Raw genomic sequence first — 15,554 nt, 5'->3', positions numbered from 1 at the left:
CCTTCGTCCCACAGAGGGGAGCTTCACATGCTCCAGCAGAAAGAGCCACAGAGCCAAGGAGCTAACCCTATCTATATATCTATAGATAGATATAGATATAGATATATACCAGAGATCACTTTGACACTCCAGCAGAGACTCAGACTTTCTGGTTTATTGAAGTAGTTAAGTGCTGATTCATGTATTTCATATTTGAGGAACTTTTCTGAAACAAACTGTCTGTGAAAACTGCTAATGCTAACCGCTAACTGCTAATGCTAACCGCTAACTGTTATTGCTAACCGCTAACTGTTATTGCTAACCGCTGCAGAGCTCCAACATGAACAGAGGAGCAGCTGCACCCAGAGAGGAGGAGGAGGAGGAGGAAGAGGAGGAAGAGGAGGAGGAGGAAGAAGGTTTCTACGACTGCCAGGAGACTCTGGAGCCTTCAGAGAGGAGAAGAGGAGAGGAGCAGACAGACAGGCTGCAGGAGGAGCAGGGAGACAGGCTGCAGGAGGAGCAGGGAGACAGGCTGCAGGAGGAGCAGGGAGACAGGCTGCAGACAGACAGGCTGAAGGAGGAGCAGGGAGACATGCTGAAGGAGGAGCAGACAGACAGGCTGCAGGAGGAGAAGGAGGAGCAGACAGACAGGCTGCAGGGGGAGCAGACAGACAGGCTGCAGGGAGACAGGTTGCAGACAGACAGGCTGCAGGAGGAGCAGGGAGACAGGCTGCAGACAGACAGGCTGCAGGAGGAGCAGACAGACAGGCTGCAGGAGGAGCAGACAGACAGGCTGCAGGAGGAGCAGACAGACAGGCTGCAGACAGACAGGCTGCAGGAGGAGAAGGAGGAGCAGACAGACATGCTGCAGGAGGAGCAGACAGACAGGCTGCAGACAGACAGGCTGCAGGAGGAGAAGGAGGAGCAGACAGACAGGCTGCAGGAGGAGAAGGAGGAGCAGACAGACATGCTGCAGGAGGAGCAGACAGACAGGCTGCAGGAGGAGCAGACAGACAGGCTGCAGGAGGAGCAGACAGACAGGCTGCAGGAGGAGCAGACAGACAGGCTGCAGGAGGAGAGTTGGAGTTTGACGATGAGTCCCTGAGGGAGGAAGAGCAGCAGCTGACGGAGGAGCAGAGAGAGGTAACTAACTCTGTAACTTTGTTTACTTTGTTTACTCTGTAACTTTGTTTACTTTGTTTACTCTGTAACTTTGTTTACTCTGTAACTTTGTTACTTTGTTTACTCTGTAACTTTGTTTACTCTGTAACTTTGTTTACTTTGTTTACTTTGTAACTTTGTTTACTTTGTAACTTTTGTTTACTTTGTTTACTTTGTTTACTCTGTAACTTTGTTTACTTTGTAACTTTGTTTACTCTGTAACTTTGTTACTTTGTTTACTCTGTAACTTTGTTTACTTTGTAACTTTGTTTACTCTGTAACTTGTTTACTTTGTAACTTTGTTTACTCTGTAACTTGTTTATCTCTGTAACTGTTTACTTTGTTACTCTGTAACTTTGTTTACTCTGTAACTTTGTTTACTTTGTAACTTTGTTTACTGTGTAACTTTGTTTACTTGTAACTTTGTTACTCTGTAACTTACTTTGTTTTACTCTGTAACTTTGTTTACTCTGTAACTTTGTTTACTTTGTTTACTCTGTAACTTTGTTTACTCTGTAACTTTGTTTACTTTGTTTACTCTGTAACTTTGTTTACTTTGTTTACTCTGTAACTTTGTTTACTTTGTAACTTTGTTTACTCTGTAACTTTGTTTACTCTGTAACTTTGTTTACTCTGTAACTTTGTTTACTTTGTAACTTTGTTTACTCTGTAACTTTGTTTACTTTGTTTACTCTGTAACTTTGTTTACTTTGTTAACTTTGTTTACTCTGTAACTTTGTTTACTCTGTAACTTTGTTTACTTTGTTTACTTTGTTTACTCTGTAACTTTGTTTACTCTGTAACTTTGTTTACTTTGTTTACTCTGTTACTTTGTTTACTCTGTAACTTTGTTTACTTTGTAACTTTGTTTACTCTGTAACTTTGTTTACTTTGTAACTTTGTTTTACTCTGTAACTTTGTTTACTTTGTTTACTCTGTAACTTTGTTTACTTTGTAACTTTGTTTACTCTGTAACTTTGTTTACTTTGTTTACTATGTAACGTTGTTTACTTTGTTTACTTTGTAACTTTGTTTACTTTGTTTACTTTGTTTACTTTGTTTACTCTGTAACTTTGTTTACTCTGTAACTTTGTTTACTCTGTAACTTTGTTTACTTTGTAACTTTGTTTACTTGTTTACTCTGTAACTTTGTTTACTTTGTAACTTTGTTTACTCTGTAACTTTGTAACTTTGTTTACTCTGTAACTTTGTTTACTTTGTTTACTCTGTAACTTTGTTTACTCTGTAACTTTGTTTACTTTGTAACTTTGTTTACTCTGTAACTTTGTTTACTCTGTAACTTTGTTTACTTTGTAACTTTGTTTACTCTGTAACTTTGTTTACTTTGTAACTTTGTTTACTCTGTAACTTTGTTTACTTTGTTTACTCTGTAACTTTGTTTACTTTGTTTACTCTGTAACTTTGTTTACTTTGTAACTTTGTTTACTCTGTAACTTTGTTTTACTTTGTTTACTTTGTTTACTTTGTTTACTCTGTAACTTTGTTTACTCTGTAACTTTGTTTACTTTGTAACTTTGTTTACTCTGTAACTTTGTTTACTTTGTTTACTCTGTAACTTTGTTTACTTTGTTTACTCTGTAACGTTGTTTACTTTGTTTACTTTGTTTACTTTGTTTACTTTGTAACTTTGTTTACTCTGTAACTTTGTTTACTCTGTAACTTTGTTTACTCTGTAACTTTGTTTACTCTGTAACTTTGTTTACTTTGTAACTTTGTTTACTCTGTAACTTTGTTTACTTTGTTTACTCTGTAACTTTGTTTACTTTGTAACTTTGTTTACTCTGTAACTTTGTTTACTCTGTAACTTTGTTTACTCTGTAACTATGTTTACTTTGTTTACTCTGTAACTTTGTTTACTCTGTAACTATGTTACTTTGTTTACTCTGTAACTTTGTTTACTCGAACTTTGTTTACTTTGTAACTTTGTTTACTCTGTAACTTTGTTTACTCTGTAACTATGTTTACTTTGTAACTTTGTTTACTTTGTTTACTCTGTAACTTTGTAACTTTGTTTACTCTGTAACTTTGTTTACTCTGTAACTATGTTTACTTTGTTTACTCTGTAACTTTGTTTACTCTGTAACTTTGTTTACTCTGTAACTATGTTTACTTTGTTTACTCTGTAACTTTGTTTACTCTGTAACTATGTTTACTCTGTAACTTTGTTTACTCTGTAACTTTGTTTACTCTGTAACTATGTTTACTTTGTTTACTTTGTAACTTTGTTTACTCTGTAACTTTGTTTACTTTGTAACTTTGTTTACTCTGTAACTTTGTTTACTTTGTTTACTCTGTAACTTTGTTTACTCTGTAACTTTGTTTACTTTGTAACTTTGTTTACTTTGTAACTTTGTTTACTCTGTAACTTTGTTTACTTTGTAACTTTGTTTACTCTGTAACTTTGTTTACTCTGTAACTTTGTAACTTTGTTTACTTTGTTTACTCTGTAACTTTGTTTACTCTGTAACTTTGTTTACTCTGTAACTATGTTTACTTTGTAACTTTGTTTACTTTGTTTACTCTGTAACTTTGTAACTTTGTTTTACTCTGTAACTTTGTTTACTCTGTAACTATGTTTACTTTGTTTACTCTGTAACTTTGTTTACTCTGTAACTTTGTTTACTCTGTAACTATGTTTACTTTGTTTACTCTGTAACTTTGTTTACTCTGTAACTATGTTTACTTTGTTTACTCTGTAACTTTGTTTACTCTGTAACTTTGTTACTCTGTAACTATGTTTACTTTGTTTACTTTGTAACTTTGTTTACTCTGTAACTTTGTTTACTCTGTAACTTTGTTTACTTTGTAACTGTTTACTTTGTTTACTCTGTAACTTTGTTTACTCTGTAACTTTGTTTACTCTGTAACTTTGTTACTTTGTAACTTGTTACTACTGAACTTTGTTCTGTAACTTTGTTTACTCTGTAACTTTGTTTACTCTGTAACTTTGTTTACTCTGTAACTTTGTAACTTTGTTTACTTTGTTTACTCTGTAACTTTGTTTACTCTGTAACTTTGTTTACTTTGTTTACTCTGTAACTTTGTTTACTTTGTTTACTCTGTAACTTTGTTTACTTTGTAACTTTGTTTACTTTGTTTACTATGTAACTTTGTTTACTCTGTAACTTTGTTTACTCTGTAACTTTGTTTACTTTGTAACTTTGTAACTTTGTTTACTCTGTAACTTTGTTTACTCTGTAACTTTGTTTACTCTGTAACTTTGTTTACTCTGTAACTTTGTTTACTTTGTAACTTTGTTTACTCTGTAACTTTGTTTACTCTGTAACTTTGTAACTTTGTTTACTCTGTAACTTTGTTTACTTTGTAACTTTGTTTACTTTGTAACTATGTTTAATCTGTAACTTTGTTTACTCTGTAACTTTGTTTACTCTGTTACTTTGTTTACTCTGTAACTTTGTTTACTTTGTTTACTCTGTAACTTTGTTTACTTTGTAACTTTGTAACTTTGTTTACTTTGTTTACTCTGTAACTTTGTTTACTTTGTTTACTCTGTAACTTTGTTTACTTTGTAACTTTGTTACTTTGTTTACTCTGTAACTTTGTTTACTTTGTAACTTTGTTTACTTTGTTTACTCTGTAACTTTGTTTACATTGTTTACTCTGTAACTTTTTTTACTCTGTTACTTTGTTTACTTTGTTTACTCTGTTACTTTGTTTACTTTGTTTACTTTGTTTACTCTGTAACTTTGTTTACTCTGTTTACTTTGTTTACTCTGTTACTTTGTTTACTTTGTTTACTCTGTAACTTTGTTTACTCTGTAACTTTGTTTACTTTGTTTGTTTGTTGAGCAGACAGACAGGCTGCAGGAGGAGCAGACAGACAGGCTGCAGGAGGAGCAGACAGACAGGCTGCAGGAGGAGAAGGAGGAGCAGACAGACATGCTGCAGGAGGAGCAGACAGACAGGCTGCAGGAGGAGCAGACAGACAGGCTGCAGGAGGAGCAGACAGACAGGCTGCAGGAGGAGCAGACAGACAGGCTGCAGGAGGAGGAGTTGGAGTTTGACGATGAGTCCCTGAGGGAGGAAGAGCAGCAGCTGACGGAGGAGCAGAGAGAGGTAACTAACTCTGTAACTTTGTTTACTTTGTTTACTCTGTAACTTTGTTTACTTTGTTTACTCTGTAACTTTGTTTACTTTGTTTACTCTGTAACTTTGTTTACTTTGTAACTTTGTTTACTCTGTAACTTTGTTTACTCTGTAACTTTGTTTACTTTGTAACTTTGTAACTTTGTTTACTCTGTAACTTTGTTTTACTCTGTAACTTTGTTTACTTTGTAACTTTGTTTACTTTGTTTACTCTGTAACTTTGTTTACTCTTTAACTTTGTTTACTTTGTAACTTTGTTTACTCTGTAACTTTGTTTACTTTGTAACTTTGTTTACTCTGTAACTTTGTTTACTTTGTAACTTTGTAACTTTGTTTACTCTGTAACTTTGTTTACTTTGTTTACTCTGTAACTTTGTTACTTTGTAACTTTGTTTACTTTGTAACTTTGTTTACTTTGTAACTTTGTTTACTCTGTAACTTTGTTTACTCTGTAACTTTGTTTTACTTTGTAACTTTGTTTACTCTGTAACTTTGTAACTTTGTTTACTCTGTAACTTTGTAACTTTGTTTACTTTGTTTACTCTGTAACTTTGTTTACTCTGTAACTATGTTTACTTTGTTTACTTTGTAACTTTGTTTACTCTGTAACTTTGTTTACTCTGTAACTTTGTAACTTTGTTTACTTTGTAACTTTGTTTACTTTGTTTACTCTGTAACTTTGTTTACTCTGTAACTTTGTAACTTTGTTTACTTTGTTTACTCTGTAACTTTGTTTACTTTGTTTACTCTGTAACTTTGTTTACTTTGTTACTCTGTAACTTTGTTTACTTTGTACTTTGTTAACTTGTTTACTCTGTAACTTTGTTTACTCTGTAACTTTGTTTACTTTGTAACTTTGTAACTTTGTTTACTCTGTAACTTTGTTTACTTTGTAACTTTGTTTACTTTGTTTACTCTGTAACTTTGTTTACTCTTTAACTTTGTTTACTTTGTAACTTTGTTTACTCTGTAACTTTGTTTACTCTGTAACTTTGTTTACTTTGTAACTTTGTTTACTCTGTAACTTTGTTTACTTTGTAACTTTGTAACTTTGTTTACTCTGTAACTTTGTTTACTCTGTAACTTTGTTTACTCTGTAACTTTGTTTACTTTGTAACTTTGTTTACTTTGTAACTTTGTTTACTCTGTAACTTTGTTTACTCTGTAACTTTGTTTACTTTGTAACTTTGTTTACTCTGTAACTTTGTAACTTTGTTTACTCTGTAACTTTGTTTACTCTGTAACTTTGTTTACTTTGTAACTTTGTTTACTTTGTTTACTCTGTAACTTTGTTTACTTTGTTTACTCTGTAACTTTGTTTACTTTGTAACTTTGTTTACTTTGTTTACTTTGTTTACTCTGTAACTTTGTTTACTCTGTAACTTTGTTTACTCTGTAACTTTGTAACTTTGTAACTTTGTTTACTCTGTAACTTTGTTTACTCTGTAACTTTGTTTACTCTGTAACTTTGTAACTTTGTAACTTTGTTTACTCTGTAACTTTGTTTACTCTGTAACTTTGTTTACTTTGTAACTTTGTTTACTTTGTAACTTTGTTTACTCTGTAACTTTGTTTACTTTGTGACTTTGTTTACTCTGTAACTTTGTAACTTTGTTTACTCTGTAACTTTGTAACTTTGTTTACTCTGTAACTTTGTTTACTCTGTAACTTTGTTTACTTTGTAACTTTGTTTACTTTGTAAACTAGTTTAATCTGTAACTTTGTTTACTCTGTAACTTTGTTTACTCTGTTACTTTGTTTACTTTGTTTTACTCTGTAACTTTGTTTACTCTGTAACTTTGTTTACTTTGTAACTTTGTTTACTTTGTTACTTTGTTTACTCTGTAAACTTTGTTTACTTTGTTTACTCTGTAACTTTGTTTACTTTGTAACTTTGTTTACTTTGTTTACTCTGTAACTTTGTTTACTTTGTAACTTTGTTTACTTTGTTTACTCTGTAACTTTGTTTACTTTGTTTACTCTGTAACTTTGTTTACTTTGTAACTTTGTTTACTCTGTTACTTTGTTTACTTTGTTTTACTCTGTAACTTTGTTTACTTTGTTTACTTTGTTTACTCTGTAACTTTGTTTACTCTGTAACTTTGTTTACTCTGTAACTTGTTTACTTTGTTTACTTTGTTTACTCTGTAACTTTGTTTTACTCTGTAACTTTGTTTACTTTGTAACTTTGTTTACTCTGTTACTTTGTTTACTCTGTAACTTTGTTTACTTTGTAACTTTGTTTACTCTGTTACTTTGTTTACTCTGTTACTTTGTTTACTTTGTTTACTCTGTAACTTTGTTTACTTTGTAACTTTGTTTACTTTGTTTACTCTGTAACTTTGTTTACTTTGTTTACTCTGTAACTTTGTTTACTTTGTAACTTTGTTTACTCTGTTACTTTGTTTACTTTGTTTACTCTGTTACTTTGTTTACTTTGTTTACTCTGTAACTTTGTTTACTTTGTAACTTTGTTTACTCTGTTACTTTGTTTACTTTGTTTACTTTGTAACTTTGTTTACTCTGTTACTTTGTTTACTTTGTAACTTTGTTTACTCTGTTACTTTGTTTACTCTGTAACTTTGTTTACTCTGTAACTTTGTTTACTTTGTAACTTTGTTTACTCTGTTACTTTGTTTACTTTGTTTACTTTGTTTACTCTGTAACTTTGTTTACTCTGTAACTTTGTTTACTGTTTAACTTTGTTTACTCTGTAACTTTGTCTACTCTGTAACTTTGTTTACTCTGGGATAATAACAGTGTTCTGTTTCAGAGCCGTCGGCAGGAGAGCTTCAGTCTGAAGGAGGCCGGAAACACACACTTCAAAGCCGGAGGTACGGGAGACATCACCAGTATCACCAGAGTACCAGTATATCACCAGAGTACCAGTATATCACCAGAGTACCTGTATATCACCAGAGTACCAGTATATCACCAGTATATCACCAGAGTACCTGTATATCACCAGAGTACCAGTATATCACCAGAGTACCAGTATATCACCAGAGTACCAGTATATCACCAGAGTACCAGTATATCACCAGAGTACCTGTATATCACCAGAGTACCAGTATATCACCAGAGTACCAGTATATCACCAGAGTACCTGTATATCACCAGAGTACCAGTATATCACCAGTACTAAAATCAGAGTACCTGTGTATTACCAGAGTACCTGTATAAAACCAGTATATCACCAGAGTACCTGTATATCACCAGAGTACCTGTATATCACCAGTATATCACCAGAGTACCAGTATATCACCAGAGTACCTGTATATCACCAGTATATCACCAGTATATCACCAGAGTACCTGTATATCACCAGTATATCACCAGAGTACCAGTATATATATATATACATATAAACTACATATAAAGCATGTAATACAAAAAGTCAATTACGGAATCGATGTCTTACACCGCTCTCGCAATTGTTTTACGCTCAGTGTCCGAAAGAGAATTGCTTCTCAACTTATTCTTCCGATTATGGACTATTGTGATGTTGTCTACCAAAATGCACATAAATCAGATCTTGCTCCACTCAACATAGCCTACAATAGACTGTGCAGATTTGTTCTTGGTTGTCCTTTTCTTACACATCACTGCACAATGTATAACCAACTTAAATGGCCTTCATTAAATGTAAGAAGACACACGCATTGGCTTCAGCTGATATGTAAATGCATTTATCTTAACTATCCCCCTTATTTAAAGCAGTATTTTGTACCCTACTCGCCAAATCATCAAGTTAGACACTCTGTCCAGATGTATTTCTCTGTCCCCTCTGCAATGTATTGTCAGAAGAGCGTTCATGTTCAAAGCCCCAACAGACTGGAATACCTGCTGCTATTAGATCTCTTGCATCATTGGGTATGTTCAAACATTATCATCTCACTTTCAACTGCTCTGCACTGGTTATTGATGAAACTGATCTGCTCGACTGTCTCTCAAATTCTAATGATTGTAATGATTGTATGAATTACTTGAATGTTACTTAACAGACTGTACGTGGTTTGTCTTGTGTGTCATGTTTTGCTTTTTGTCTTTTTGTTTATGTATGTCTGCAAGTTGTTGCTATTGTCGGGACCCCCTTGAAAACGAGATGGTGCATCTCAAGGGGTTTATCCCAATAAATACATTTCTATATATATATCACCAGTACTAAAATCAGAGTACTACCAGTATATCACCAGTATATCACCAGAGTACCAGCATATCACCAGTACTCAAATCAGAGTACCAGTATATCACCAGTACTAAAATCAGAGTACCAGCATATCACCAGTACTAAAAAAGAGTACCAGTATGTAACCAGTATGTAACCAGTACGTAACCAGTGTGTAACCAGTATGTCCTGTGCTCCTCAGAATGGCAGGAGGCGCAGCGCTGCTACACCGAGGCTCTGTGTTTGTGTCCCGTCAGTTTCAGCAGAGAGAGATCTGTGCTGTTCTCCAACAGAGCTGCTGCAAGATTGCACCTGGTAACTAGCTACATGCTAACTGCACCTGGTAACTAGCTACATGCTAACTGCACCTGGTAACTAGCTACATGCTAACTGCACCTGGTAACTAGCTACATGCTAACTGCACTAACTAGCTGCATGCTAACTGCACCTGGGGGGTATACTACGAATCTAGTTCAACATATCCTGGATATGTTTTGAGTTATCCGGCTGACTAAATCCAAAAAAAAAACGCTCTCTCTAAACGGTACTACGACGCTGGCTATCAACTCGATCGCTCAAGCCAGCCGTGTCCTATCTAGTTAGGTGCGCGTTCACATAAAAGGGGTGGTATTTGGAGTGTTCGACCAATCACAAACATGGACAAGCCGTGTATTGACAGCGCAGCACGTCATATATTTCCTGAATGAAAAGTCAACTAATATTAGACAAATATGAAGACGTTAAACTTTAAACATCCATGACTTAAACACTTTATCCAGGATAAAAGCCACATAGTTGCAGCTGCAAGGTGAATACAGCTGGTAAAAGAAAAAGTGGTTGAATACGTTCATTAACAGTTTTATGATATCACTGCTGCCGTGACACGAGTGGATCTGACTTTAATTACATTTGACTCGAGTGTTTCTTGTGTTGCTTAAAATAATACTTCTGCATACAGTATGTGACACTGTGAGTGTTGCACGCCAGATACGGCTCAAGAAGCTGACTCAGATAAGGAAATATATGATACATTATGATGTGATATCATGTGATATGAATGATAATGGGACACATCGACATCTGCACTCACAGTGCCGCGGACTGTACGTAATGTTACTTTGATCCGGTTACTTATGTTGTGGCAGATATTTAAGTAAGCTTTCTTAACGCTAATGTTATAATAGTCAGATTGCTCTGAAGATGGGAGGGGATATTCTATTCATTTTCATGTTCACACAGTCGGTGATTTTGGCCGGCCGTCTTTCCTGCAACGGCAGTTTTTCTGTATTTCCTTTCTCCTCCTGTCATATGAATTGATCGCTTTAAACTCCGCACACTGAGCTCTGATTGGTCAGCAGGCAGTGCTTTTATCCTGGAACCTATCCTGCTCCGGAGGCTAGCCGTTCAGAATAAGTTATCTAGCCCGCTAAGAAGTGAACCAGCTTCGTAGGACCGGAAACCCCTGAAGTTAGCTTGCTAAACGAAAATCTTGATTCGTAGTATAGGCCCCAGGGGGGTATACTACGAATCTAGTTCAACATATCCTGGATATGTTTTGAGTTATCCGGTTGACTAAATCCAAAAAAAAAAACGCTCTCGCTAAACGGTCCTACGACGCTGGCTATCAACTCGATCGCTCAAGCCAGCCGTGTCCTATCTAGTTAGGTGCGCGTTCACATAAAAGGGGTGGTATTTGGAGCATTCGACCAATCACAAACATGGACAAGCCGTGTATTGACAGCGCAGCGCGTCATATATTTCCTGAATGAAAAGTCAACTAATATTAGACAAATATGAAGACGTTAAACTTTAAACATCCATGACTTAAACACTTTATCCAGGATAAAAGCCACATAGCTGCACCTGCAAGGTGAATACTGCTGGTAAAAGAAAAAGTGTTTGAATACGTTCATTAACAGTTTTATGATATCACTGCCCCGTCCAAGACACGAGTAGATCTGACTTTAATTACATTTGACTCGAGTGTTTCGTCAACTTAATGTGTTGCTTAAAATAATACTTCTGCATACAGTATGTGACACTGTGAGTGTTGCACGCCAGATACGGCTCAAGAAGCTGACTCAGATAAGGAAATATATGATACATTATGATGTGATATCATGTGATATGAATGATAATGGGACACATCGACGTCTGCACTCACAGTGCCGCGGACTGTAGGCTACGTAATGTTACTTTGATCCGGTTACTTATGTTGTGGCAGATATTTAAGTAAGCTTTCTTAACGCTAATGTTATAATAGTCAGATTGCTCTGAAGATGGGAGGGGATATTCTATTCATTTTCACGTTCACACAGTCGGTGATTTTGGCCGGCCGTCTTTCCTGCAACGGCAGTTTTTCTGTATTTCCTTTCTCCTCCTGTCATATGAATTGATCGCTTTAAACTCCGCACACTGAGCTCTGATTGGTCAGCAGGCAGTGCTTTTATCCTGGAACCTATCCTGCTCCGGAGGCTAGCCGTTCAGAATAAGTTATCTAGCCTGCTAAAAAGTTGAACCAGCTTCGTAGGACCGGAAACCCCTGAAGTTAGCTTGCTAAACGAAAATCTTGCTTCGTAGTATACCCCCCTGGTATCTAGCTCCAGGCTAAGTCCAGGCTAACATGCGATACGATGCTAACTGTCTCTCTTTTCAGGATCTGAAGGATAAGGCGATCTCAGACTGCACCAGAGGTGAGTGATGACACCATTATTAAAGGTGGGGTAGGTAAGTTTGAGAAACCGGCTCGAGATACACTTTTTGTTATATTCCATGGAATGCTCTTAACATCCCGATAGCAATGAATATCTTAAGTGCTTTGACAAAAAATCCATAAAAAAAATGTCATCTGTGGAAGCCGTAATACTGTAAAAAGCACGACCAATCATTTTAGCCGGCCCGGCTAAAATAACTGGATGACCTACCTGCCTGTCAGCCTTCCATCTGTGCACAAACTTATCTCGTGCCCTCATTGGTCATGTGCGCGTTCGTGTGTGTTGGAGGAGGGGCTCTGTAAGGAAGTAGCAGATTTCTTCCGGCTGTGTATTTTCAAATTCTAGCGCACTCGCGCTGGTTTCTCCAAAATTACCTACCCCACCTTTAACCTGTTAACAGTTGAGTTTTCTGATTGGTTGCTGATTGGTTGCCTGTGGTTGTCGTAGCGATCGATCTGAATCCTGACTATGTTCGGGCGCTGCTGAGGAGGGCGGAGCTTCAGGAGCAGACGGAGAAACTGGACGAGGCGTTCGAGGACTACAAAAGAGTTCTGGAGCTGGACCCCAAGCAGGGGGCCGCACGGAGCGCCTGCATGGTGAGAGGCTGATGCTAAGCTAATGCTGCACCTGTACTGTAACCCTAACCCTGCATGGTGAGACACTGATGCTAAGCTAACCCTTACTACAAAAGAGTTCTGGAGCTGGACCCCAAGCAGAGGGCCGCACGGAGCACCTGCATGGTGAGAGACTGATGCTAAGCTAATGAACCTGATGCTAAGCTAATGCTGCACCTGTACTGTAACCCTAACCCTGCATGGTGAGAGACTGATGCTAAGCTAATTAACCTGAAGCTAAGCTAATGGAATATCAGAGTTCCCAGTGGAGATCTGAACTGGCCCCCTGTGGTGGAAAAGTAGTAAACTCTCCACATGTGAGCTTTAAGAGAACCCCCCTAACCCCCCGTTCTCCCGTTCTCGGCTACAACCACAAGTATATTTCAGATCTGTGGGAAACACTGCACCCACTAACAATGGCTAACCCCAGGTGATGCTAACAATGGCTAACCCCAGGTGATGCTAACAATGGCTAACCCCAGGTGATGCTACTGGAACGCAGTCACTCCCAGTCCAGAACCCAACTTCCATTTCCTAAAAGCAGCATTAAGGAGTATCTCACAGCTATCTGTCTGTCTCTCTGTCTGTCTCTCTGCCTGTCTCTCTGTCTGTCTCTCTGTCTCTCTCTCTCTCTCTGTCTCTCTCTCTGTCTGTCTCTCTGCCTGTCTCTCTCTGTCTGTCTGTCTGTCGGTCTGTCTCTCTCTCTCTCTCTCTCTCTCTGTCTGTCTCTCTGTGTCTGTCTGTCTCTCTCTCTCTCTGTCTCTCTGTCTGTCTGTCTGTCTCTCTCTCTCTCTCTGTCTGTCTCTCTGTGTCTGTCTGTCTCTCTCTCTCTCTCTCTGTCTCTCTCTCTCTGTCTGTCTGTCTGTCTGCCTGTCTCTCTCTCTGCCTGTCTGTCTGTCTCTGTCTCTCTCTGCCTGTCTGTCTCTCAGAGGTTGCCGCAGCAGATTCAGGAGAGGAATGAGAAGCTGAAGGAGGAGATGATGGGTTCGTACTGCACCTGAACACACCACCTTAAAGGGACAGTACACAGCTCATCAACGTCACCTGAACACACCACCTTAAAGGGACAGTACACAGCTCATTAACGTCACCTGAACACACCACCTTAAAGGGACAGTACACAGCTCATTAACTGCACCTGAACACACCACCTTAAAGGGACAGTACACAGCTCATTAACGTCACCTGAACACACCACCTTAAAGGGACAGTACACAGCTCATTAACTGCACCTGAACACACCACCTTAAAGGGACAGTACACAGCTCATTAACGTCATCTGAACACACCACCTTAAAGGGACAGTACACAGCTCATTAACGTCACCTGAACACACCACCTTAAAGGGACAGTACACAGCTCATTAACTGCACCTGAACACACCACCTTAAAGGGACAGTACACAGCTCATTAACTCATCAATCATTTAACTAGTCAGAGAGGCTTAAAGAGCGTTTTCACAATAAAAGCCCAGAATGAGACGCTGTATCTTCACAATAACAGCCCATGTTGATCAGAGATGTTGTTGTTGTTGTTGTTTATGTGTGTGTTGCTGTGGCTGCAGGTAAACTGAAGGACCTGGGGAACCTGGTTCTGAGGCCGTTTGGACTTTCAACAAACAACTTCCAGATGAACCAGGACGCTCAGACCGGGTCCTACTCCATCAACTTCGTCCAGAACCCCAACAACAACAACAGATGACATCAACATCACAACAACAACAACAGATGACATCAACACCACAACAACAACATATGACATCATTACAACAACATATGACATCACCACAACAACAACTGATGACATCACCACAACAACAACTGATGACATCACCACAACAACAACTGATGACATCATTACAACAACATATGACATCACCACAACAACAACAGATGACATCATGGTGTGTTTCCGGGGGAATTAAAGCGTATTTTTTTGTTTACTGTTTGTTGTTGTTTATTAGTGTTTTTCTGGTATCCATGGTAACAGCTTCTGCAGCACCTGGAACATGTTGTTGTTAATAAATAACTACTTTGTTTATTTAAAAGCACGTTGTCCTTCTTTGGTGTCCAAAACAAAAACTATTATAAATTAAACTCTTCAGTTAAAATAACTTTATATTATTAAGGCAAGGCAAGTTTATTTATATAGCACCTTTCAACACAAGGCAATACAAGGTGCTTTACAAAAATGAAAGACATTCAGACCAAGGCATTTAAAAACATTCATTAAGAAGACAAGATAATAAAAGAAACATTAAAAGAAAAAATACATGGATAAAAGTTACAGTGCAGTTTAAGATGTGAATAGTTCAATTAAAAGCAGCGGCAAAAAGAAAAGTTCAGCTTGAGACCTGAGAGATCTGGATGGTTCATAATTTAGCAGCAGGTCAGACATGTATGTTGGGCCTAAACCATTCAAAGCTTTATAAACCAGCAGCAGTATTTTGAAATATATTCTTTGACACACAGGAAGCCAGTGTAAGGACTTCAGAACAGGACTGATCCACTTTCTTAGTGTTAGTGAGGAACCAGTGTAAAGACTTCAGAACAGGAGTGATGTGATCCACTTTCTTAGTGTCAGTGAGGACTCGAGCAGCAGCGTTCTGAATCAGCTGAAGCTTTCTAATAGATTTTTTAGTGAAACCTGTGAAGACACCATTGCAGTAGTCGAGTCTACTGAAGATAAAAGCATGGACAAGTTTCTCCAGATCCTGCTGTGACATTAGTCTTTTAATCCTAGATATATTCTTTAGGTGATAGAATGATTTAGTAACTGTTTTAATGTGAC

General features: G+C 37.3%; 1 protein-coding gene across 1 annotated transcript; it reads left to right on the top strand.

Moving 5' to 3' along the window:
* Positions 1 to 312: 312 nt before the first annotated feature.
* Positions 313 to 14,811, top strand: ttc1 (tetratricopeptide repeat domain 1). Its single transcript, XM_034140489.1, has 8 exons — positions 313 to 534; positions 5,088 to 5,238; positions 8,042 to 8,102; positions 9,639 to 9,751; positions 12,093 to 12,129; positions 12,598 to 12,746; positions 13,694 to 13,748; positions 14,329 to 14,811. The coding sequence occupies exons 1-8, from the start codon at positions 320 to 322 to the stop codon at positions 14,463 to 14,465; spliced, it is 918 nt and encodes a 305-aa protein (XP_033996380.1). The 5' UTR covers positions 313 to 319; the 3' UTR covers positions 14,466 to 14,811.
* Positions 14,812 to 15,554: the final 743 nt, after the last annotated feature.

This window comes from Trematomus bernacchii, unplaced genomic scaffold, assembly GCF_902827165.1.
Source record: "Trematomus bernacchii unplaced genomic scaffold, fTreBer1.1, whole genome shotgun sequence".
Classification (NCBI taxonomy): domain Eukaryota; kingdom Metazoa; phylum Chordata; class Actinopteri; order Perciformes; family Nototheniidae; genus Trematomus; species Trematomus bernacchii.
The sequence above is the reverse complement of the archived record's forward strand: the minus strand, read 5'-3'. Positions and strand labels throughout refer to the sequence as shown.

Excerpts from the sequence above, each read along its gene's own strand:
- ttc1 (XM_034140489.1), top strand. The coding sequence starts at position 320 with ATGAACAGAGGAGCAGCTGCACCCAGAGAGGAGGAGGAGGAGGAGGAA. Across the intron at positions 12,130-12,597 it reads GATCTCAGACTGCACCAGAG|CGATCGATCTGAATCCTGAC; the intron begins GTGAGTGATGAC and ends TGGTTGTCGTAG. Across the intron at positions 13,749-14,328 it reads GCTGAAGGAGGAGATGATGG|GTAAACTGAAGGACCTGGGG; the intron begins GTTCGTACTGCA and ends CTGTGGCTGCAG.